This window comes from Toxorhynchites rutilus, chromosome 2, assembly GCF_029784135.1.
Source record: "Toxorhynchites rutilus septentrionalis strain SRP chromosome 2, ASM2978413v1, whole genome shotgun sequence".
Lineage (NCBI taxonomy): Eukaryota > Metazoa > Arthropoda > Insecta > Diptera > Culicidae > Toxorhynchites > Toxorhynchites rutilus.
In genome coordinates this window covers 154,542,460-154,569,313 of record NC_073745.1, presented here as the reverse complement: position 1 = coordinate 154,569,313, position 26,854 = coordinate 154,542,460, and the positions used below count along the sequence as shown (strand labels likewise).

At 38.9% G+C, this 26,854-nt stretch overlaps 1 protein-coding gene across 3 annotated transcripts in view; it reads left to right on the top strand.

The window, feature by feature from the left end:
* The window catches only part of LOC129767271 (oxysterol-binding protein 1), a 75,509-nt gene that overhangs the window by 16,293 nt on the left and 32,362 nt on the right, over positions 1-26,854 (top strand). For 2 of the 3 annotated variants that reach the window (XM_055767976.1, XM_055767977.1), the window contains 3 exons: positions 15,174-15,362; positions 15,428-15,686; positions 15,755-15,914. In XM_055767976.1, coding sequence (XP_055623951.1) covers positions 15,174-15,362; positions 15,428-15,686; positions 15,755-15,914 — 608 coding nt within the window. Of the gene's footprint in view, positions 1-8,547; positions 8,647-15,173; positions 15,363-15,427; positions 15,687-15,754; positions 15,915-26,854 lie in introns of all 3 variants that reach the window. The other variant, XM_055767975.1, reaches the window with a different exon arrangement.

The following is a 26,854-nucleotide window of genomic DNA, read 5'->3' as shown; positions in this document are numbered from 1 at the left end:
CTAGAGTAACATCCAAAACAAAATAGGCAGATTAGACATACCCTTCGGAAATTAATGGAACATTGTTTTATTCTAATAATTTATTGTTTTATTCTATAATTTATTGAAGATTTCACATTTTTCAACCAAAAGTTTGATCGGTGCCTGAGTTACTGTATTTTGTTGACTTATTTCAAGTTTCGCGGTCGTATCTTAATCAGATACGATCAATGCGATAGTCAGATTTTCATCAGAAAACTTCATCACACGGCTGTTGTTGTAAGACCTTACCCTACGATTTATTTCCAAAAGAGCGGAGCAAATGTGAACGCTTCGATGAGTCACACATCAAGCAGTAAAGTTTTGATGAAACTTTTAAAAAGTTGGAAATACCAAAAAAGTTCATTTCACTTCGATAAAAAAACTAGGGGTGGGTTATACTTAAGATATAACCGTAAGGGTGACGTAGGACTACCGTTGGTTTGGTATTTGAGTGTATTGATTAATTCATCGATTAAACCTGTGATTAGGTGAAACAATTGCTGTATTTAATTGCAAACAAATCCCAATTTAGGACAATTCATGTATTGTATAGATTACGTTCTTCGTTGCGAGTCTGACGTATGACATATGATTCATTTATCGTGTACTTCCAAAATATGTGGAAGGAAGAATTGCTAAACGATCAATGTATTTTACCTTTCTCTCTGAAGAACTTCGGCACTCAGTTTTAATTTTGACATTTAAATCATGTAAATGTTCAACCGACGTTATCACAGCAAATTGTTATCAACATGTTGCAAAACGGAACGGTAGAATAGTTGAAGTAATGTCATGAAGGATCCAATGAATAACCGAGCCAAATCGTTGTGTTCATATCGCTTTTGAAGTCCGCACACATTCCGGATTGCAAAAATGCATGCGGTTAGCTTTTTGCAATGCCGATTTCTCCAGGCTCATTAGTTTTGGAATCTACGTTAGGTAAATTCATTCCGGTCTGCAGTAATGCATGCGAATACAAAAGTACCAGCACCTTGCATCTATTTTGCAATGCCGATTTCCTCAGGCTCATTGGTTTTGAAGTCTGTGTTAGGGAAACACTCAGATTCTATCGATCGTACATCAACCGTTGCGCATTCATAACTTAGTGAATTTCCGAGGGGACACCCGTTTATATTAGGCTGTCAAAAAAGTCCTGCGGTATTTTTTTTGAATTTTCATTTGTTCATAAAATAAGTTACAATCATCTGTTTTAAGTCAAATATGCGCCGTTTTGTTCGATGACTTCTTCCCAACGAGATGCCAACTTCATAATACCCCTGTTATAAAGGGTGTGTCACATCAAATTGCATCACGGAAAAAACGCTGTAGAAATTTAATTTTTAGGAATTATATCTTCAGCTTTCGCTTATAATCAGATAAGAGTGTATAGATCACGTTGGCCATGCTTCACTGTCAATTTTTCGTAATTTTGGAAAAATGTCGAACGAAAAAGAGCGTCGTGAATTAATCCTGTGCACTCATTTCGAGAATCCGGAGTTGTCAAATCGGGACATCGGTAAGATGCTGGGAATCGTCCAATCCACGGTCAGCAGAGTACTAAAACGATACTTCGAGAACCTAACCATCGACCGGAAGGTGAAGAACGGCAAAAATGGATGCTCCGTCAGTGAAAAAGATCACAAGCGCGTAATTAAGCAGTTTAGACGTGATCCGAGAAGTTCGGTCCGGGATGTCGCCAATAAGCTGAATTTGTCAAGTTCATCCGTCCAGCGGACCAAGCAGCGGGAGGGCCTGCGTACATACAAGGTTCAGAAGGCTCCTAACCGCGACGAAAGGCAAAACATTGTGGGGAAGACGCGAGCCCGGAAGCTGTACACCGAAATGCTGACGAAGCCGCATTGCCTGGTAATGGACGACGAAACCTACGTCAAAGCGGACTTTCGTCAGCTGCCGGGCCTGTTGTTCTTCTCCGCAGAGGACAAATTCAGCGTTCCGGAGGAGATTTGCAAGCAGAAACAATCCAAGTTTGCCAAAAAGTACATGGTGTGGCAAGCGATCTGCTCTTGCGGAAAGCGGAGCGCCCCCTTCGTGATGACCGGCACGGTAAACGGGCCCAATAGAGAAATATTGGGCGATTATGAAGCAGACCCTCCGGTAGAACCCAAAAGTTGTCAAATCGGAGGCGGACTTCAAGAGAAAATGGATTTCTGTTCAATAAAAACTACAACCTGACGTTGTACAGAACCTTATGAACGGGGTAAAGAGGAAGGTGCGAGCATACGGGCTTGGGCTCGAAGTATGAATAAAAAGAAAATGCCAAAAGTTGTTTAATAGTTTTTATTTTACTGTCTAAAATTTTCAAAAGGATCGGTCTGCTGGGTGAATTTCTACAGCGTTTTTTCCGTGATGCAATTTGATGTGACACACCCTTTAGCTCGCTTCCTTATTGGCAAAAAACTAGGATAGCCAATTTTCACAGGCCTCTTTTGTGGCTAACTTCTGACTACCTAGCTCGTTCGCCATGGACAAAAACAGGTGGTAGTCACTTGGTGCAAGGTCCGGACTATACGGCGGATGCAAAAGAACCTCCCATCCGAGCTCCCGGAGCTTCTGGCGCGTCACCAAAGAAGTGTGTGGCCTGGCGTTGTCCTGATGGAAGACAATGCGGCCTCTTCTTCATGAGTGCTACCTTCAAGCGGTCCAGTTGTTGGCAGTACAGGTCCGAATTGAGCGTTTGGCCATAGGGAAGCAGCTCATAATAGATTATTCCTTGACAATCCCACCAAACACACAGCAGAACCTTCCTGGCCGTTAATGAGGGCTTGGCCACTGTCTGAGCCGCTTCAGCGGGCTTCGACCACGACCGTTTGCGCTTCACGTTGTCGTAAGTGACCCACTTTCCATCGCCAGTCACCATCCGCTTCAGAAACGGGTCGATTTTGTTGCGATTCAGCAGCGATTCACATGCGTCGATACGGTCAAAGATGTTTTTTTGCGTCAACGTGTGTGGCACCCATACATTGAGCTTCTTTGTGAATCCAAGCTTCTTCAAATGGTTAATAACGGTTTGATGACTTATCCCCAGCTCTTGGCCGATGCTACGGCTGCTACTATGCCGGTCTTTCTCGGCTAATTCAGCGATTTTGTCGCAATTTTCGACGACAGGCCTTCCGGAGCGTGGCGCATCTTCGACGACCTCTACACCAGAACGAAAACGTTGAAACCATCGTTGTGCGGTGGAAATGGAAACTGTATCGGGTCCATAAAATGCACAAATTTTATTGGCAGCTTGAGATGCATTTTTGCCTTTGTCATAGTAGTACTGTAAAATATGTCGGATTTTCTCTTTATTTTGCTCCATATTTACGACACTCTAACTCACGAACGACTTAACCAAATAAAACACTGTCAAGGACTATATTATAGCAAAAATACCTTTCCAACAAGCTATAGTATGACTCGATACAATGAATACAACTAGAACTACGCGTTTACAACGACACCTCGCGGAAATACCGCAGGACTTTTTTGACAGCCTAATATACAGATTCGTGTGATATCAATAGCGTGTTTTGAAAGCAATTTTAAAGCTATTAAAACAAACAATAGAAATATTGCCAGTTCTAATCACAGAGGACTTCATTTAGTTGCCTTCTCAGACAGCCCAATCATAACCTTCGCAATTACCATCTGGATATGACGATACAGAGTACGATTGATTTCATTGATTTTTCGGTTGCGTTTGGAAGCTTTTCGGTTTTTCCTCGAACCGACAAATCGAGTGACATCATCACTTATCTCAGTAAATCCTGATTCGTTCCCCTCCCTACTAACTAGTATCTCCTATGATAATCGCAGTGGAATCACGCTATAAAGGCGATCTATCTGGCCGCGAATATTATACTAACATTGCTTCCCTTCCCCTGGTGATTGGAAGGACGTGGCTGACGTCGTTATTGACTAGTTAAAGCTCGAATCACTTGTACAACTTAGAAAGGATTGCTACTCCCAAGTGCAGTGTGTTCCTTGTGCAATTATGCTAGTCTAGTTCAATCACGGAGAGCAACTACGAAGTCTTCCCAAGCTATCAGCTGGTATCTCACCGATCACACGCGTGTTGTTGTCTTGTAGTGTTTAAATCGATGCTGGTTTATCGACATAAACAAGAGATTTGACACACCCCCACAAAAAAAAAAATCCAATGACGACAAATCGCACGAACTAGGTAGCCAATTCACTGATCCAAAACGAAAAATGATTTGTTCACTAAATTCTTTACGCAATAGTTTCGTGTTTCATGAGCTGTGTGGCATGCGGCGCCATCTTATTGAAACCACATGGCAATCAGGTTTAGCTCGTGTATTTTGGGTAGTAAAAAGTTGGAAATCATTGCGCGATAGGTATCACAAATTACATTTACGTTGTTCTAATTTTCATCCTCAAAGAAGAACGGGTCAATGATTCCTTCGGACCACAAACAGCACCAAACAGTACAAACAGGCTAATAACAAATTAGATTATTTAGAATATACACTATCGACTGTATTAAGCAAATGTATTTTTTGAATCATTCTACGAATAGAAACGCATTATAAAGATGAAACAATAGCATTATAAAAGGGTGTGTCACATCAAATTGCATCACGGAAAAAACGCTGTAGAAATTCGCCCAGTAGACCGATCCTTTTGAAAATTTTAGACAGTAAAATAAAAACTATTAAACAACTTTTGGCATTTTCTTTTTATTCATACTTCGAGCCCAAGCCCGTATGCTCGCACCTTCCTCTTTACCCCGTCCATAAGGTTCTGTACAACGTCAGGTTGTAGTTTTTTTTTAACAGAAATCCATTTTCTCTTGAAGTCCGCCTGCGATTTGACAACTTTTGGGTTCTTCCGGAGGGCCTGCTTCATAATCGCCTAATATTTCTCTATTGAGCGAAGCTCCGGCGCGTTGGGCGGGTTCATTTCCTTTGGCACGAAGGTGACCCCGTTGGCTTCGTACCACTCCAACACGTCCTTTGAATAGTGGCACGAAGCGAGATCCGGCCAGAAGATGGTCGGGCCCTCGTGCTGCTTCAATAGTGGTAGTAAGCGCTTCTGTAGGCACTCCTTAAGGTAAACCTGCCCGTTTACCGTGCCGGTCATCACGAAGGGAGACGCTCCGCTTTCCGCAAGAGCAGATCGCTTGCCACACCATGTACTTTTTGGCAAACTTGGATAGTTTCTGCTTGCGAATCTCCTCCGGAACGCTGAATTTGTCCTCTGCGGAGAAGAACAACAGGCCCGGCAGCTGACGAAAGTCCGCTTTGACGTAGGTTTCGTAGTCCATTACCAGGCAATGCGGCCTCGTCATCATTTCGGTGTACAGCTTCCGGGCTCGCGTCTTCCCCACCATGTTTTGCCTTTCGTCGCGGTTAGGTGCCTTCTGAACCTTGTATGTACGCAGGCCCTCCCGGTGCTTGGTCCGCTGGACGAATGAACTTAACAAATTCAGCTTATTGGCGACATCCCGGACCGAACTTCTCGGATCACGTCTAAACTGCTTAACTACGCGCTTGTGATCTTTTTCACTGACGGAGCATCCATTTTTGCCGTTCTTCACCTTCCGGTCGATGGTTAGGTTCTCGAAGTATCGTTTTAGTACTCTGCTGACCGTGGATTGGACGATTCCCAGCATCTTACCGATGTCCCGATGTGACAACTCCGGATTCTCGAAATGAGTGCACAGGATTAATTCACGACGCTCTTTTTCGTTCGACGACATTTTTCCAAATTTACGAAAAATTGACAGTGTAGCATGGCCAACGTGATCTATACACTCTTATCTGATTATAAGCGAAAGCTGAAGATATAATTCCTAAAAATTAAATTTCTACAGCGTTTTTTCCGTGATGCAATTTGATGTGACACACCCTTTATTTCATGAAAAACTGAAAAAAAATTCATCGTTATTTAGAAGATATTCTCTCCCTTTAGTGTTGATTCCGCTCATCAGCCGGCGCACACCATCTTAAATCGCCAACTGGTCCCTCCAATTCTTCATCTGAATATGAAGGGAGCAGTCGCTGGTGACTGCTCCCTTCATATTCAGCGTCCGCTCTATTACCATTCAATACTTCTCGATTGGACGGAACTGGCGACCATTTGGTGGATTCAGCTTATTTGGGATGAGCTGGACTCCGTTGTCATTGTACCATTGTAGCACGGTCTAAATCTGTTCCAGATACGCTCATGATGTGTACAATCTTTTTGTTGATGCACTATCGTTTTTAGATTTCAGAATTCATGGTCTTATCCGTCACAAAAACGCAGTGTGTTGTTTGACACAGCGACAGATCACTTGCCAAATCTTGATTTTTTTCGCAAACATATCTAAGAAAATAAACTCGAATCTGTCAGGAACCTTGTCGCGAGCAGTAACCTTGTAGATATCAGCCCTCTGGTCATACATACATATCATACCGGTCTCGTAAGGATTTTGTCCACTGTTCAGTTTGTTGCTTAAGGCTTCGGTTGGGTTATCTACATACTAGGTGACACTTGTAGCCTCCTCGGAGACGGATTCGCTGCACAGTACAGCGGTTGGCATTCACTTCTTTCACCATATCATGATCCGAGATTTGACTTTCCGAATGACCTTCAACCACAGTTGACGATCAAGGGTTCCATTTCGACGCTAGATTTGCATTTTGGCGAACATATTGCTGCGATTAACATTTTTGATGTGGTATATCCATTTTAACGAATACTGTAAACTTGTACTTAGCTCATACAGCCTCGTTGATGAAGTTCAACCTTAGGTTTCCTGCAACTAGAGTCCACAAATAGTTGCAGCGAGGATTTCAACCGACAAACAAACACCACCGATAATACATGACAAAAATGGATCTGAGTAGATTTTTCGTACTATATACCACGAAAAAGTTTGAAACACATCAGATTTCGGAAAGCATCAATTCGTTACGAATAAAACTATTGGCTCTCAAGTTTTACTTTTTATTCCATACAGTAAGACCGTTAAAATATCATATCGAATGATGACAAAACCACAAATCATGTAATGATAGGCGACACACACATGATGATAAAGTTGCCATACCATACCATACATACAAATGCCATACCATACCATAAAGAAATTTGATGTTTTTCCCATAGAAAACAGAATTCATCAGTCGATAATTATTGCGGCACTTTAGATTAATTGATAAATCGGCTAAAGTTATTGAAATAAAACCAAATTTTTAAAGTAGTTTAGTAAATGTATTTATCCCAGCTTGCATATGTCGGTTAAATTTCAGAATAGTCGTTTCTGGTACTTTTTTCTCAGTTTTTTCACTTCCTCCTCTTTTCCTGTCTTTCGACTTTTTTTTGTCTTATTTTTGTGTCCTGACTCTGCTTAAATCGAGCAATCACCGCTCTCTTGTTTTTCTGCATGTTTGTCCGAATTTATGCATCAGTGTTACCGAGGCTCAATAACCCAGGATTTTGCAATTTAGAAAGTGTAATAATTATCGACTCACCATTTATTTGTCAAAAAATTGAGATTTTCGCAATCGTTCAGACGGAAAAGACTACTGTTGAGGCGGTATGTAATTTATACAAAAAATTGTATCATCATTTTCATTATTTATTAACACGTTGACTGCCACGTCAGTCACCGGTGACTGACACCGAGTTTTCGCTCAGGCTACGTCAGTCACCGGTAACTGACAGTATAATATATGATAATAAAGGTAACTAAAATAAGCATATAAGCTTATAAGCATTCCCTTTCGAACAAAAATACCACTACGATAAGAAACATTTAAAAATTTCCACAGAGTCGCTATAAAATCAACGTGTTAAGGAGCCTAAAAGATTATAACCTTAAGAAAACATCAGATTTCACACCGATCGAGTATTTATTCAGAAATACCTGTGTTTTTATTCCCCGCAGTTTTCAAGATAAATCGTTTGAATGAGCTCGAAATTCTACGAAGTACAACTCGTTAATAATAATGATCACGAATAGAAAACAATGCATACAGAAAAAAAAACTTTTCCTTTTCGTCTCAACCTTGCATCAATTCAGGGCTCGTCTGGTTTGTTTATTTGGTTCTGTCGCAATGTCCGTGAATACTGCGCAGACTCCTCTTCTCCACACGCGTCGTGAAAGTTCGTTCTATGAACCTAACGCTGTTATATAGCCAGACACAAACGTTTTTACTTTCGCCGTACTCTACCGTATGATAATAATCGTGTCACACCGCTTCTGTATCATATTTCTTGTTTCCGAATGACAATTTTCCCTCATTCCTATAATATTATATTAGTCCAATACTCATTAGCGTCGCTAAGATTATTTTCGCTTACGCTATTACGAGATATCCTTGAATGGAATAATTGAATCGCCACTAATGACTCAATTTGACACATGATAAAATCATACATTTCATTATAGAGCAACAACGGAAAACAATCGAGCAATTTTTGTTTAAATTACCTAGCGTACCTTTGCATACACTTCTCCCGCCTAAATCCTCTATTATCTAATTGATAAACCTAGCATTAACCAATTTTCAGGAGCAAAGGATCCATGATGCAATGTATTCGAGCGCCTCACTCGCCCACTAGACAGACTACCGTGTCTGAACTGAAAAAAGATAAAAAGAAAATCAAAAAGTAATCGTATAATCATAAACTATTGGAACCACACTGCTGCCACATTAAATAATATCATGAAGCCCATCCTCACTATAATACTAACAGCACAAACATACCAGCTAACCGATGGTGGAGGTGTTTCTGATTTCTATAATAATGCAGATTGGTGATGGGCGCTTTCATTTTGCTTGAATACCACTATATTAACACGTTCCTATTAACCCCCAGATTATTTAGATTTAGATTGAAGTAGCAAAGCGACAGCTACTGCAAAGTTATTGAATAAATCACAGAAAGTGCTGCACTGCAAGTTGCACTTAAAAGCTCCTCTGTTTGCTGCTTATCTAACGTTTTTACAACCAGCCTAGAGCTTTTTTTGCTCTAAGAAAGAGCCTCACAAATTTCGCAAATTTGATACCATGATTATGGTACTTTGATCTTATCGTTATTGCAATTTTTACAAATGAAAATCTTCAAAAAAAAAGTTCAATGAATTCGTAAGAGTAATTTGTCTGTTAAAGCCAAATTGCGCTTCAACACGTTGAGCCCCATTTTTTTCTTGCTGCGCTTTCCATTCAACGCGCATCAAGAGTATCGGTCCCAGTTCCCAAAGATACTTATTGTATAAATAGAAAACAGTCAGAAATTCGACTAGAAAGTAGTCACATTTTGTAAAACATTCGAAAATAAACCGTATATATTTTTATTTTATTATTTTGTAACTGTCAGTCAGCACTTTCCTACCAAAAAGCTCAACGTCGTCCCCTAGGGACCGATGCTGGGCTCAACGTGTTAACCATTTCTGCCGGTATCTTCTATCCGTTCAATTCAATTCAATCCGTTAACAGCAATGGCCTCTGGGGAAAAGTTTGACAAAATAAAAGTCCTAAACATACAACAATATAATTACTACTTTTGACATTTTTATTAAATCTTATTAATTTAATCTTCTAAACGGTAAACAATAAACGAAAATGCTATCATTTGTTTACAAAAAATTATTTTCCTTCATTTTCCGCATTCAGATCAGATGCGTCTTTCAAACCATCAGCTACCAGCAAAGATCTGGCTGTATCTCTACGGATTGACAAAAATCCGAGTCGATCGACTGACACCGACTCTCGCAATTCTTCACTTTTCGAATATCAGAATATCCACATATAGAACATTGAACAAATGCTTTATATACTCATATAGACGGATATAATGCTAAAAAGGAAAAATACGAGGCTGTTGGAATGCTATAGTTACTGCTTTTAATAAGAATTATTGGTACTTATAACGTATACATTGAAAAACAGATTACAGGGTGGCGCATAAGTCACGTTATCGATTTGCACAAAAATAAAATCGTATAAAAAATGTCTCACGATACAAAATCTTTATTCTCGTATAAAAAACGATACAAAGTCGAACCGCTTAGGAACGCTCGATAGTTGCAGCGCGATCGTTATTTTTTCTTCCTTCAGAGAGCGTTGCGTGACTTATGTGCCACCCGTTAGTTTTGCCGGACAGATGTTTTTCGCAAGTGCCTTCAACCACTCCTTCTGGGCTATTGCCTGCTGCTCAGACACGGCCGTTCTCGACTGCTTACATAAACATGTCCAGTTTAATTAGGTACTCCTTCACCGTTTGGCCAGTTGCTCCGACTTCCCGTCCCAAAGGGCGTAACGATGAAGCCACCTTGCTCTTGTTCTAACCTTAAACACTCTCCACCTGACGGTATGAAAACCGACCCGGTGTAACTTTTCATCGATCCTCAACCTCAGCTATAGTGAATGATTCCCTTCCAATCCCACCAAACACACAGCAAAACCTTCCTGACCGTCAATCCGGGCTTGGCGATGGTTTGGGCCGACTCACCGCGCTTCGACCACCACTTTTTTCGCTTTATCACAACACTGTCAAAACGACACTTGTAGCATAGATTGTCGTCTTTAAATAGCCGTATAGTATCGAGATGGAAAATGAAAGGTGGGATTTTTTTTTAAATCTGTGACATCACAGATTTTGTTTATGTATGATACTTTTCTTATAATAGTTCACTACATAGGAAAAGTGTTGTTACTAAAAGTAAAAATAAGCAAATGAAATGAACGAACTAGTTTTTTTCCTAAATCGATGCTAGCGTTCAAAATCATAAGGGCCCGACATTTTAACAGAAACAGAAATTTGACGGATAAACATTTGACAGTGCATGGGAAAAAAGGCTGCAAGTTTTTTTCATGTAAAATGAACTTGAAAAATAAATTCAATTGACTCCGTATGACTTAGATTGAGACGAAAAGTTTCCGCTTGCGTCTTAGTTTTAGACGACTGAAGTTTTCAGCACCCTAATTGTGGAAAAAATAATTACAATTGCTGACAAAAGTCAAACTTCCATGAAGTTGCTCTAGAACCCAAACAGAGTAGACATTAGAATACTATTTCTGAAATCAAAGAAAAAAATTAACATTTTAGTTCGTGATATGTTCTGTTTTTTTCATAATGCGAAAAATATGATTTGGAAATATGTAATTAGCTTCTGTATATCCTCTTTCAACGTTATTCGTTGACACATTCAATTTTGTACCATTTGAGTAACTGACTGGTATGCCTGGTATGTGAACTTCCTATCTTCCTGGCTTCTAACACAATCAAAGTTCAACACAACCAAAACCCGTGAATCTTCCCACCTTCTATTCTTCATCTCGGTATAGTATGACCCGATGTGATAAGTACAACACAAGATATGTTTAAGTGTTGCGACATTTCTTTTTCCCCAACCCAATATATCGAAGCCATCTTCGCATGCCCGTTCAGCACATTAACAAAACAGAAACCGACGATTTGTCGCAGCAAAGACAGTATTCATTATCCAGCTTCTTTTCATTGGTTCGTCTTGGATAGAATGATACACGATGGTTGTATTGAAAATGTGCCTTGCTGCTACGTTAGTTTAGTTAGTAAATTTAACAGTGTTTACAGTAAGTTTTTAAATAAGAAGATATGTCTTCACAACTCTTTTTAAGAGTAATCATGCACGGAAGAAATGTATAAAACGCCTCACGTAAATCTCTCGAAAACCAACAAGAATATAAATAAAAAATATATTATATATAATCCGTCATGCAAAGGTACATTAACTTGGGTTTTCGGTTAATGTCCATTAGGGTGCCAATGAATGTATGGGGAAAAATTGACCTGAAAATTACAAAAAGTTACTCTATACAAAATGTTCACTACCTCGAGAAAACACACTGTGCAATGTTTCAGCTCAATCGGACTTAAGGGAGAGTGGCGCAATGCGGTCAAAGTTTGAGTTTGTTTTAAAAAAACTCAAATTTTAACGTCAGCGACACTAGTAAATGAAGTATGATTGAGCTAATATTTTGCATTGGGTATATTATCGTGCAAATCAACATTTCGTAGCAAGTTCCGAATGAAAAATCGAGATAACTATTTTTATTGGCACCCGAAATCATACGTTTCCTGTCGTATTCCGAAAAAAAATCCGTCCGAGAGTGTCGATTTTTGACAAAAAAATTGATGATGACAGTTTCATGCCATCTTAAGACATTTGGCATCATTTTTTTTAAACCCGATTTCCTTTACTCCTCCGTTGGGTGATTTTTCGATTTTCAATAAACTCAAACTTTGACCGCTTTGCGCCACTCTCCCTTAAGTCCGATTGAGCTGAAATTTTGCATAGGCTGTTTTTTCGAGGCGGATAACATTTTGTATGGGGTAACCTTTTTAAATTTTATGGTCGATTTTTCCCATGCATTAATTGACACGCTAATGTACATACGTTTTTGCTACCTTTACTATAGAGAGTACATACAAGGAACATGCTAGTTATAACCAGAGTTTCCAGCCTTTCAGTTTTTTTGAAGCAGCAACAGCCAAATGTAAAATTTTATCCAGCTTTTTATTTTTTACCCGTTTTGAAGTTTGAACTCCCTAAAACTATATTCTTTTCTGCCATTTAAGAGAATCCTATTCTTCTCTACTCACATCGAAGACCTTTATGATGTTTGTAGTCTTTATTTATCTATGATAAATCAGGGTAAATACCGGCACCCCAAGCATTTCCACATATTACCAAGACCTCCCAGTCTCAATTTTAATTTTCTCATGTATACAAAAACGTCGTAAGAAACACATAACGTTCCGCATAATGAAGTTTGCTTTAGTTGGAGTGGCATTTTTTTTCCACGGTCAAAACTTTAGATTCCTAAGATAACATTCGCACAGAACTACGGCCAAATGGCTATCGAGAGAGTAATATCTGTTTTTATTTTTATTTTGACATGCGACAGCTCTACTGAAGTAAAGTGTGATTCAAACGTCATTAAATTCATAAAACATAAGGTGGCTATCAATACTCGATAGTCGATAATGTCGATAGTCAATAGTTATACTACCAAACAAGCAGGTGACCACTTTGCCCCACAACCCCTACATCGATAAGCAATAAAACCACCTACCGTCTCACAGAATACACTGAACAATGATTTAAAATGAATTAAGCTCACAAAAGTATCGAATTTTTCGACTAAAACACTTAAATTTCACTTGCGAAATTTACGCAAACTAACTCCTGTTTGCTGACCGGTTCTGTTTTGTTGTTTGTTTCGACAGTGATTTTCGCAGCTGTGGGGTGATTCGAAACGTAAGAAATGACAAGTGTGTACAAGGGACATCAGAAAATTTAAAGAAATGGCTTCTAACTGAAAAAATCAAAGCGGTGTCGGTTCTACCCTGATTTCCGTTATATATTTTTATCTGCTATAAGCACACAAAAGTACGGTATGATGTTTCCCAACTGATTTGCCTCCCTTTTATTGAAATTCGTTCGATCTAAAAAGCGCGTTTGCCCCTTCTACGAAGCCTTGCAAATATTTGCGATTGAAATGATATTCAAGGTATCTGTAATGAATTGAGAGGGGACCGAAATCTGGATTTTACTGACTTCACTGTAAACTCAAAGATCAAAGATGTGCGTTTCTTTTGGGGTAAATTTTATCACTAATAAGGAATGATAATAATCTTGCTTTTCTAAAGCGAGAAAAAATATTATAACAATTCTAATTCTGCCGCACCAAGCCTCATTCGTTGTGTTATTTGTGCAATTTCGCTGGTTCAGGTCGATCACTGGGAGTAACTACGAAATGTACAGTCTACCCAAGTTCAAGCTCAAGCTATAAAAACTCTGATTCTGCCGTATTCTTCAATTTCTCATATCGTGTTGTAACTAAGTTTGCAACATCGTCGTGAAAGCACATGAAACGTAAAACCACGTCCGTGTGTCTAAACAATTGAAGGTTTCCCACGGGAGGACCGTTGCGTTATGTGCAGCGAACTCGTGTAATGTGGACCACGTTTCGCACTTTACAACTGTATCGATAAACAATACATCGATAAACCAGGAAGTACGTTCTATTTTACTGCAAAAGTACAGACATATTTTATTATATGGTGTCAAAATGGAAAAAGGACAAAGTAGATCAATGGCAATTTTACAAGAAATGTTGAAGAAATGATAGATTTGTGAGAACGTATATATACACTAGGGTGCCAATGAATGTATGGGAAAAAATCAACCCTAAAATTTCAAAAAGTTACCCTATACAAAATGTTCACCACCTCGAAAAAACACCCTATGCAAAATATCAGTTCAATCGGACTTAAGGGAGAGTGGCGCAAAGCGGTCAAAGTTTGAGTTTTTTGAAAGTAAAGGAGAGTAAAGGAAATTGGGGGTTTCGAAATTATTTTTTTTTTTTTTTTGATGCCAAATGTCTTAAAATTGCATGAAACGTGTAGATCTCGATTTTTTTTTTGTCAAAAATCGCTACTCTGAGACTTTTTCTGGGTTTTTTTTCGGAATACGAGACGAAACGTATGGTTTTAAGTACCAATAAAAATAGTTATATCAATATACCCTATGCAAAATATTAGCTCATTCGAATTTCATTTATTAGTGTTGCAGAGGTTAAAATTTGAGTTCTTTAAAAACCGTAAAATCACCGGAAATCGGGGTTTTAAAATTATTTTTTTTGATGCCAAATGTCTTAGAATTGCATGATGTACACGAATTGCCTAATATACACCTTTCCTAGCGGAAGGGTGAGGTTGCTAAAAAGCTAGCAAACATATGCTACCGGTACATTTTAATCTGAAGGTTTATTTTCATTTGGATCATGGCACAGCAAAGGAACACACGGAAATCGCTTTTCGATTATTTATGCACACACACACACACACACACACTCATTTTTACCAAAAAAAAACATGCCCAAATGGCATCAACCTGAACCTTATACACAGTCTGGTACCGAGATGCCGGGTATTCTACTTGGTGGCGGTTCTATTTCGGCGCTTTTTCATCATGGTCGTATCTATTTCCTTCCGTTGTTTATTTTCCAACAATACATAGCTTCCTTCGGAACGAGAAAAACTAACAACATGATTGCTTTCTTTCTTGTTCTCCCTCTTGCATCTCGCATGTTTTTCTGCACACAACCATATGCCTCAACCGCGCCTCGATTCAACTATTGGCGTAGGAATCAAGCTGAGATGTCGCACACCTGTCGCGGTACGATATCCCTTCATGGAGCCCTAATTCATACCGTGGATTCCTGCACATTTGTGATATCAAACGGTGGAACCCAAACGTTCCATATTAAAGCTGCCAACGAAGTTGAACGACAGTCATGGGTAACAGCACTGGAGTTGGCTAAAGCGAAAGCAATGTAAGTGGTGATGGTTTTTTTTTGTTTCACAAAAATATATCGATACCATTTCATATCTTTCGCAGACGGGCAATGGAGAGTGATGAGGAAGAAGAGGACACTGCAGCCCACACAATACCGAGCGAGGAATTGAATCTTGTAGTGAGAGAGCTGACCTTTAGATTAGAAAATTTAAAAACATGCTACGATCTAATAACCAAACATGGTCAAGCACTGCAGCGAGCTTTGTCAGAACTGGAAACCGGCGATGATCTAGCAAACAAGACGAAAATAGTCAGTGAACGGGCCACTTTGTTCCGAATATCATCCAACGCTATGATAAATGTAAGTTGTTCTTCTCAACGATAATTTCAACCCGATGTTCAACACTTTTTTATTGAATTTATCACCAGGCGTGCTCAGACTATCTACAAACAGCACAGACGCAGGGCCACAAATGGTCCAAGATGTTGCAACACGAACGTGATCAGAAACTTCACCTGGAAGAGATGGTCGAACAACTAGCTAGACAACATTCGCATCTCGAGCAAGCAGCACATCGCCACAGACCGAGTGAGTTTTTTTTTTCAATTATTCAAATCATTCGAGAACACAGCTGATATTTATGTATATTGTATTCGAGCTGCATGATTAATCCAGATGTATTCACTATACTGTTGCAATTTAAAAACTAGCTATGGATACATTTATTGCATCTTTCACATACAATACCATTTTTACGCTTTGAATTTAGAACTTATTTTTTCAAACTCCAAGCGTACTTTTACGTTGATTATTGTGATTTAGAGAAAGAGGAAGAGAGTGGTTCAACTCCTGGTTATTTACGTTTTCTCGTGATTCATTTTTATAAACTCCAGTGCGACTTTATGATATCTATTTATAATATCTTTATTCATGATAGCGAATCCACACCAAATCAACCGAACACTGACCCGATCCTCTCCGATTACTTTTGAAACTTGGCACATATGATGGAAGCTACCCGAAAACACAAATTGCGGTATCATATGATCAATAAAAACTGTTCTTTTAAAGGACGCGTTCAAAATTATTTATCTTTCTTTCGAATAATCGTAACTTGCAATCCAGATGTATGATCAAAATATGACATGATTTAGGACAAATAACATTTGCAATACACTGTCAAAAAATGTTACTCAAAAATTCAATTTAATATTATGTTTTTTTATGTTTCAAACACTCTCTCCCCCTCCACTTCGAAATTTTTTGTATAATTTTATTAGAAAACTCTTTCAATTCAAAAAGGTTCGAATTATCGTTGTGCTGTGTCGGACTTAGGATTGGGCGGTTTCGGATCGATTCATAGAAGATCGATCTTTTCCATTCCGATATCTGGTTTTTTGGATCGATCTTTTGTACTCGAGAAAATCGTTTTTTTTGCTTTCGATCTTAGAAAAACTTTTTGTAGTTTTTTTTTCAGTATACACCCAGGTTTTTTATGCGGATTTTTGAATTAACGCGTTTTTTTACGCTGATTTTCCAAATAACGCGGGTTTTTTTTTACAAGGTACGTATCCCACGCGTAAAAAAAACTGGGTGTACATCGTTTTTTCATTTCACCAAAGGCCACAAAACTTTTTTTAAACATAATGTCAACATTTGGATCTACGACAGGACTAGCGGCAGCTACTGAGGGGATATACTGTAACTAGTAGCACATAGGTTGTTTTTCAGAGCTGGCGCCAAAATCAGGATTTGGCTTCGACTAAATAACAGATGTATGGCACGGTTGGCCTTTATGGGATCATTGTCAGCTGAGTTCTGGGCGGTTGTTGAATTTCTAATAATGCTTTTTCAATTAATTTATACAATAAAACGGCTGTCTGACGGCACAAGAAAAATGTCCTGTGGCTGTGGCCTTCATGCTGAAAAACGAAACAAAATACTTTTGATAATTGAATAGAAATATGGAATTTGTATTCCCTGTTTGAAGAAAGGCGACATTCATATATAATAATAATGAATCGAAAAAAAGCTTTTAATTTTTCAATGATCGATTGGGCAAAGATCGATTCTTTATTATCGATTTAATCAGTGGATCGATCTCTACGCCGCTTGGAAAATCGATTCGACGAGATCGATATTTTTATAAAGATCGCCCAATCCTAGTCGGACTCACCAAAATGAAGATATGAATTTTTGAAAATGTATGAAATTTTAATACTTTGTGCAATTGGCAATTTAAGAAAATTAACTTAAAAAAGGGCGGGTTATATCTCAGCCATTTCATGTCAAACCGGTATAGTGGTTCTCAGATTTTCGTGAGAAGTGATAGTTCTGTTCCCTATCCTAAAGTATTAGACCCGTATTTTTTTTATTTTTTTACTACTTTTTTTTTTGCCAACAATGTATGTATGAGGAAAAATCGACCTCAAAATTTCCAATAGTTACCCCATATAAAATGTTCACTCGGACTTAAGTTCTACTGGCATCTCAAAAAACAATTATAGGAGGTTGTGTACAAGATACGACCGCATTGTTGACGTAGAACTACGCTGTTATTTTATATAAGTCGCTTGTTTATACCTTCGAATATTATAAAAAATGATCGAGCGGATAGCTTTTTCATGTCCAATAAGTTGTGCAAAATGTATTCCGCTCGTTCTTTTGAAATGCACACGGCCTCAGCTAACTCGCACAACTTCACTTTACGATCGTTCAACACGAGTCGATGCACTTGAGATGCATCTGCGTTGCTTGCACGGACTATTTTAAATTCACTATACCACCAATAAACTGTTGTTCTCGAAGGAGCAGAAGTGGAATAACATTTCGTCAACCACTGCATTGATTGTTCAGGACTTTTTCCCATAAAAAAAAGTTTGATCAAAATACGATATTCCTCTTTTTCCATTTTTTATACGAATGCTCAAGCAACTGTAGTTTGTGAACAAATGAACGAAATGCCATGAAACTGTAATGCGACATATTTAGTTGGACATTTTTGTAAACATAGAGTTCGGGGTCCAAATTATGACCCCACATTGAAAGTCGACACTGTACCACTGTCATCGCAAATGTTCAATTACAGGTTAAAATTACCTCCAATCCGACACTGAGTGGTGGTAATGCGACGTGCCATTAAATGTAATTTGCTGTACAACATGTCACAAGCTGGATGGGAAGAAATTTTCTAACTGTGAAAGCTGTGGCGAGTGGCAAACGCAATCGCTAAACAGGAAGGTTTAGCCGAACAAGATGGGAATATCGAGTGATAACAAAACAATAAACTCTTTAGTTTAAGATAATTTTGTGATCCTGAAAAGGACCCTTTTTAGCCTGCATGTGAATCCAACGAGCGAACAAATCGTAATGAATGTGTTTTTTTGCCATCGCTGCCTTTTAACGCTCATTCGTTCGTCTCGTTGGACTCGCCCCTTTGGCTGAGTATGCCGATTTGTCTCTATCCTGTGAGCGTGTACCGCTAAAGAACAAAACGCGCGGATCCGCTGAAAAATATATCATTCTCTTTCAAACCGTAAATCAGTGTGGTTGTATGGCATCGTTTCACATCACATCGCATCAACGGATTGGTGCCGGAGCACCAGTATACCTAATAGCGGTTATAGAATTTCGGACGCCGGAGTGCTCGAGTTGGCTTGCAAAGCTGCTCACGACAATAAGAAAACCCGCCTACAAAACAAAGCACATTCGGTTCGGAGGCAACAACTAGTTTCAGCGAGTGGCAAACGTAATCGCAAAACGGCAGCAGGTAGATGAAGGAAAAAGTTTGTTTATACAGACTGCTTTGGTGGCAAAACCAGCCACCGTAAAACACGGCGCTTTTCAGGGCCATTAAACCATTCAAAGAAAAGTTATTAAAAGTTATTAACAATACCAATGCATTCTACAGTGACATGATATGACATATAATATAAACTGATTTATTTTGTTTATGCTTGTTCTTGAACTTATTGGTGGTTGGGGTCTTTTAAATTGATCATTCAGTTTTCACATACCCATGTATGGTTTCCGAATTAAAAGTGGTTTCAAATTACAACACATTATATGCAGGATGGCATTAACGAATTTCCTCGGTAGCAAGAACTGCTTTCTTTGGTTGATAACTGATGTTGATTACATCTGCATTGTATAGAAAAATAACTAAGGAGCAACATGATGAGCTATGTATTTCCTGCTGCTCTGTTCTTATTTTAAAAGACTTTAATCTGAAGGTCATCCGTCCCTGTATTTACTGTTGGTTTTCCAGAACGCTTATAACTCGTTTATTTCTCGACAGATCGTAGAGTTTGTCTCCAAAACCTCAGTTCTTTTTTATTTTTATTTACTTTGTTTGCGGAGACTACAAATCTTACAATTCATTCGTCTCCGAAACCACAGTTTAAGGTACGGTAATGTGCTCAATAGTGAAATATATAGTGAATAGTGAATGAGCTGATGGCCACCTATGCATTCCCTATCACAGCCATCATTTTGATTGTAAGATATGTGCATACGCCGAAAGATGCCCGGCGTTGAACATTTAATAAGTACAAAGCCTTCAGAAAAAAATCAAGAATCAAGTTTGTATAAAAAAAACGCAAAAACACAACACCAAAGGTTCTTTTCAGAACCCCCAACATGTTCATAAAGAGTAAACAATAAACTAATCCATTTTTCAGGTAGATAGGTAGGTATTCACGTAGGAGAAAATAAAACAATATATTTAAAATATATATTTAGAAAAGGCCACTGAACATTCGCAGTCTGATGTATCTTCATGTTTCAGTAACGGTAGCGCAGTAACGAAGACTCGTTACTCTGTTAAACCACCTCCAACCGTAAAAACGTTTCAGACTCTCTATTTGAGTAACCGTATATCAACAACGCTTTTGATACCACAAGTTTCGACATCTTCAGCAACTCCATTAAACATGACGCATTCATCCCGGGACGCATCGATTTCTAGCAATTTGGAAGCCCCTAATCCGCCCATAACAGTCGAGCCTACGCAGACCAGCAGTCGTCCCGGTCCTGTGTTTGGGTATGGAGACGGGGACTTCCACACTAACGCCACAGGCAAGTACCCGTTCGATGCTCGTATGCCGTTGATTTGTATACCGGATACCTCAAACGATTTCAGCAGACCGACACCATCTATTGGTCCTTCCTCATCATCAATTTGGACACCGAAAAGCATCTCCGAATCGACCGCTCATCTTTTCTCGGTGTTTCGGGTCAAATCCATCTGCGATTTGGGAGTGACCATTGACACATAGTATTGAACGCATACAGAAGTTCATACGGTTTGCACTACGTCAACTTCCATGGAATGATTCTATCGATCTTCCTCCATATTCCAACCGTTGCCAACTGATCGACTTGGAGACCCTATCCAGCAGGCGGGTCAATATGCGCGCTTATTCGTCTTCGACTTGCTACGAGGCAATATTGGCTGTTCTAAACTTCTGGAGCAAATCTCGTTCTATGTTCCTCCTCGACATTTCCGGAGTTCGTCTCTTCCCAGTCACAGAACCAACTACGGCTACAACAATCCGTTCGATCAGTGTCTTCGTGCGTTTAATAAAATCAGTGACGAACTTGATCTGATTATGTCCAAAAACATATTTAAAATTAGGATAAAGAATATTGTTTAGATTTTTAACAATTATTCAGTCTGTATGTCAAGGACGAAGTCGGTGATGAATAAATAAATTACGAGCTCTCTATTGCTCCTTAGTTCGTTTCATCCTCGAAACAAGTTGCGTTATTTGGAATCCGCATTATTGGATAATTCGTCTAGAAAGAATACAAAAACGCTTCATCCGTAAAATTTGCCGTATGCTGCATTGGAGAAACCCTGATGCTTTCCCGCCTTATGTTGTACTGTGTCTGCTTGTTGGAGTAGCTCCTCTTGAGCAGCAACGCAAAGCTATTACTGCCAAAACCGCCCACAAAATACAGTCTGGAAGTTTTGACTGTCCTGCTGTTTTGTCGCGACGTCAGCTGTACTGCCCTCTTCGGCCTCAACTGAATCAGTATTTACTGCGGGTTGATTCGCACCGCACTAATTATGGGCTTCATGAGCCAATTCATCAGATGGCGTTGGAGTATGATCGTCGTGGGAATTATTTGCCATTTTGGTCTATTCTGCGTGTGACTGTTAATATGTATGCTTAGTATAGTGTTGTTGTAATTGCTATTAATTTTTGTTGTATGCTTTTTTATATGTTATTTTCAAAAGATATTGGGGTTTTCTGCCGCTTTGAGTTCTACTTAACTATTGTTCAAGGTGGCTTTTCCCAATCTACGTTTAGTTCTGTTTTCTTCATTAAGACTTATATTCGGATGATGTGATAATAAATGAATAAAGACTCTCAGAAACATTTCCTCCTGAATAAATAAAATAATCAAACCGGTTTTTTGAGAATTCTTTTAATTTTTGCATTGCTTAATGGTGCAAGCATTATCACGCACGCGCACGGTATGCATACTTGAATGTGTTTCCCCAACACGAACTACAAAACCGAGAAGCCTGGGAAAGTCGTCATTACAGATCCTAGAGGTGAATGAACTTCCAAGTTTAAAGCCTCTATGGTATAAAAAAAATGAAATTGAAGTTATTGATTCATGCAATTCCGGGGGTTATTCTGTTCCCGCACGTATTTTCGCACTCAGAAATGTGTTTTCCTAACACGGACTACAGAAGCGGGTATAAAAACATCGCTCGGTTATTCAAGACGACCTTAGAAAATATACCTCCATATCTTCAGCTCAATGAATTTCTACGCATACCGTTTGGCAAAATGATGATAATCATTTGCTGCGATAATGTAGATTAATTCAACAATGTGCGTTCAATGTGCATGTCAAAATCGGAACTGAGTGCCTGTTCGTTCACCAAATCAGTTCATCAGAGTTCATTAAATCATGTAAATTCGCGGTTCGAGAAGTACGTACACTTGAGAGATGCAAAAACGTCAGAAGCAAATGTAAAATACAATGATCGTTTGATAATTTTTCCATTAACATTTGTTGTAAGTTAACGATAAATGAAAGAAATTGCTAAGATATCATATCATGTGTAAAACGATAACGGACAGGTTCATTTAATTTACTTGCAAGGAAGAATGTAGTCTATCGCAATGCATGAATTGACATGAATTAACATTGGTTTAAACTCCTTACTTACAAAATAAATATGTTGAATTTAATTAAATTCGGAAATTGTTTCATTGAATCAATAATTCGGTCAATACAAACAAATGATTACTAAGCCAAACGGTCCTACGTCAACCTTGCGGTATATAATAGATTGTGCTCCCGTGGCCGAGTAATCACAGCGTCACACAGAATCATGCCGGGGGTTCGGGTGCGATTCTCGTTCTGGCCGGAGGATTCTTCGTCAAAGAAATTTCTTCCGGCTTGCACTATGTTTACGCGTCTTCTAGAGCTTGTCACTCTAGAATACATTCGATATAGAAATCTCAACCAAGTACAAATAATAAAAATGACGCATGTAATACTACGTTGAGAGAGCAAAAGTTCCAGTGGGAACGTTAGTGCCATCCAAGAAGATAACCGCAAGGTTGAGCAAGGTAGAACTATATGGGTGGGTTACATATTTTAGTTACAAAACCGGAAATATCTTGCATGTGAAAAATGAATAGTTTTTAATCAAATTCTATTCTACCATCAATATCGGTTGCTCTATGAAAATTAGATGTCAACGTATGAGACGCACATCAAACATGAGAAATTTTCGAATATTCAATGATTGATGAATCCCAATACAACATAAGAGCATGAAGTATGGATGGATGCTTCTCAAAAAATGAATCAACGATTTTGGAAAAACTAAGAGTGGACAGTGTGGTCGGGTTTACCGCATGAAGACGACGTGCTCATCATCGGACTGAAAACTGAAATGAGCATTGTTTTCAATCTTCGATTTGTTGATGGTTTGTTTGCCTAAACACTTTCTCGACATGCCTTGGAATTAGCGCAATCATAAAATGCCTTGAATTGTTTTGACGTAGGACTACGTCTTTCTTTTCTATACTGGGGTGTAAGTACAAAGTTTCAAAAACAAGAACGTTATATTTGAGGAACAAGATTTTGAGCTCTAATATCTCTATGATGATAACCACTTCATTCGAAAAATAAAATGTCTATGCGTTATATGCTTATTATTTCCAAAAACTTGTTTCTTTAGCTCAAAAGCTGTTGTGAAAGCAAGCTATAGATATTATAAGAATCTAACTCGTTGGCGATGCTTGAATTCGTGGTGATCGACATATGCGTTCCCGAACACGGACTCAAAATAAAAGCTCCCGTATATATTGTAATAACAGATACATGCAAGCTGCGGATACTTTTTACTCGCTTGCGTATGAAGTAACCTTCATATGTGGTCCCAAACACGGACGCAAAACGAAGGCGCCTGGGAAAATCGTAATAGCAAATACATGCAAGCTGTGAGTATCTTCATACTCACTTGCATTTGTGGTAATCGGCATATGTGTTCTCGAACACGGATGCCTAATCAAGGCGCCTCGGTTCTTTTCGGGACCACCAACAAGTTCAAAAGAGTCGAATTTCATGTGTATCCCTGAAAAGTATTCATTCATTGGAAATTAACGGACGAATGACCTTCGGGTTAAAGCCCCTAAAAAACAAGAACAGAACATCATTACGCATAACAACTTCAAACAAATGATTACCAATCCAGTGGTGGTCCTACGTCTACCTTCCGGTTATATCACAGATGTAACCCACTTATATTTTGACGTAGGACTACGTCTTTCATTTCTATACCGGGGTGTAAAATCAAAGTTTCGAAAACGAAAGCGTTACGCCGGAGACCGAGATTTTGAGTGTTAATAGCTCCTAAACCACTGAACGAAATGGTATGATAAACACTTCATTCGAAAGATAAAATGTCTACGCGTTCTATACTTGTTACTTTCTGATCCTAAAACTATTTTCAATAGTCTTAAATTTGCTTTCAAAACAGGCTATTGAAATCACCAATCGGTATATAAGCGAGCGCCGCTCGGAAATCCACTCAGTTCTAATTGAACAGCGATTGGAGCATGTTGTCGCTGTTGTGGTGAAGCTCTTCATTTATCATGAAAGCGCTGATGAACGGTGTCACCAAGAGCCTGTTTGTGCACCTTAGGCAAGAAGGGAATCCATCAGGAGGAGAGTGATGCCACAAACGGTTCCCCGGGAAGATCACGGATCAGCCGCTACACACACACACACATACACGCGCGGAATTCTTTCCGTTTGGATGCCATTCGGCATCGAGAAAGATCCGGAAAATAATCTGCCAGTTCCTCTGGGAATTTAAAAATACATTCATGTGAAAGAGTTTGTTTTAATGTTTTCTAACCATGTAACACTGTGACCAAATATGTTTCAATCAAGTGCTATTAACAGATGGTTATCGAGTTAGCATAAACCACTGGTGGGCTTCCAGTATCGAGGAAAATGTGGAAATATCAAATCGTTACTGAAAATAATCTGCCAGTTCCTCTGGGAATTTAAAAATACATTCATGTGAAAGAGTTTATTTGAATGTTTTCTATCCATGTAACACTGTGACCAAATACATTTGGTTTTGTGATTTTTCAATCAATCGCAATTAACAGGATAGCTTCTGAAGATTATTCTTCCCCATCAGTAAGATATTTCCGTATCCAATATTGGATGCATAAAACCTTGTGCCTCCAACGTAACGCTCTCGTTTTCGAAGTTCTCCAAATATTCATTCATTCAGAATGAATTCAGATTCAACTTCAAACAAATGATCTCTAAATCAACGATAGTCCTACGTCACCCTTGCGGTTATACCATAGATATAACCCACTTCCTGTTTTTTTATACAACCGTTATGTCTGTAGCATCAACTGTTCAATTTGAAGCTGTGAAAATAAATCCTAAAGTTTCGACTAGAATTAAGCTTGGATTCGAGCAGCTGTTCGGGTTCGAAATGTTTCTATTTTTTATATGTTTTATGTCGGTTTATTTTTCATCTTAGTAGCTTGTTCGGTTTGATGCTACGAATACTTATAAACGAGATAGCTGCGGCTTCATTTTATATGTTATGAGTCGTCATTGACGACCTTAATCTCTTCACCGTCAATCGCGACACTATCAAGGTGTATTTTGATACGCTTAGTTTGTCTCCCTATATTCATTAAGATTCGTTGATCTTGAATTCAAAAAGGGTGCTCATACACTGTTTGGCCAAAGCCTAATATTTGATTCTTTTTGACTGATTAAATTTTTTTTCCAAAATATATATTTTACTAGCTAACCCGGCAAACTTCGTCCCGCCCATTTACTTGATTAATTCTCGAGTAATGCAGAAATTTGTGTTTTATTTGTATGGCAGCCACCCCTAAGAGAGGGGGGAGGGGTATCTAACCACCATAGAAACATTCATTGCACCCTAAAGTTTCCATATGCCTAATTTGATTTAATTTGCTTGATTAATTCTCGGGTAATGCAAAAATTTGTGTTTCATTTGTACGGCAGCCCCCTCTAAGAGAGGGGGAAGGAGTATCTTAACACCATAGAAACATTTATTGCATCCTAAAACCTCCACATGCCAAATTTGGTTTCATTTGCTTGATTAATTCTCGAGTAATGCAGAAATTTGTGTTTCATTTGTATGGCAGCCCCCCCATTGAGTGGGGGAAGGACTGTCTAACCATCATAGAAACATTTATTGCACCCTAAAACTTTCACATGCCAACTTTGGTTTCGTTTGCTTGGTTAATTTCCGAGTAATGCAGAAATTTGTGTTTCATTTGTATGGCAGCCCCCCCTTAGAGAGGGGGGAGGGGTCTCAAAATATCACGAAAACCTTCCCCGGCCCCAAAAACCCCTACATACCAATTTTCATGTCGATCGGTTCAGTAGTTTCCGAGTCTATAAGAATCAGACAGACAGACAGACATCACTCCATTTTTATATATATATATAGATTAAGGCACATATAGCATTAGCCTGACGAGGCCGGGAGTTCAATATTTTGACAATTTTTGTCTTACAACTATGTTAGTAATATGTAACCGATTACTCGCGGTTGGCTCAAGGTTAGTATTACAAAAATTCTCATAATTGGGATGTTGCAGTCTCCTGTACCCTGTATGTGTGGCCGACACTGGATACTTCTTATTGGGGTGCAACTGATCATTAATCAGCGACGTCTCCCTAGTCTGTACCTCATATCAATCGTGGTGCATCTCTCTTGACTCGAGGAATCCAGGGTAGAATGGTCACTGGGCGGTACAATCTTCAGCTCGTGTAGAGTTGTTATGAACGGTACAACCTTTGGCTCTTGTTGAATGTTCAGTGGCCTGCACAACCTTCGACCTGTGTCAAATTTGATCAACGTGTACTGATCAAATATATTCGATACAAAACACAACAAGCTGCCTAAAATATTTTTTCGGTCTGTTCGTTGAACCTGTCGATACATGATAAGGTTACCTTAAATAATTCAATTCTAGCGTAAC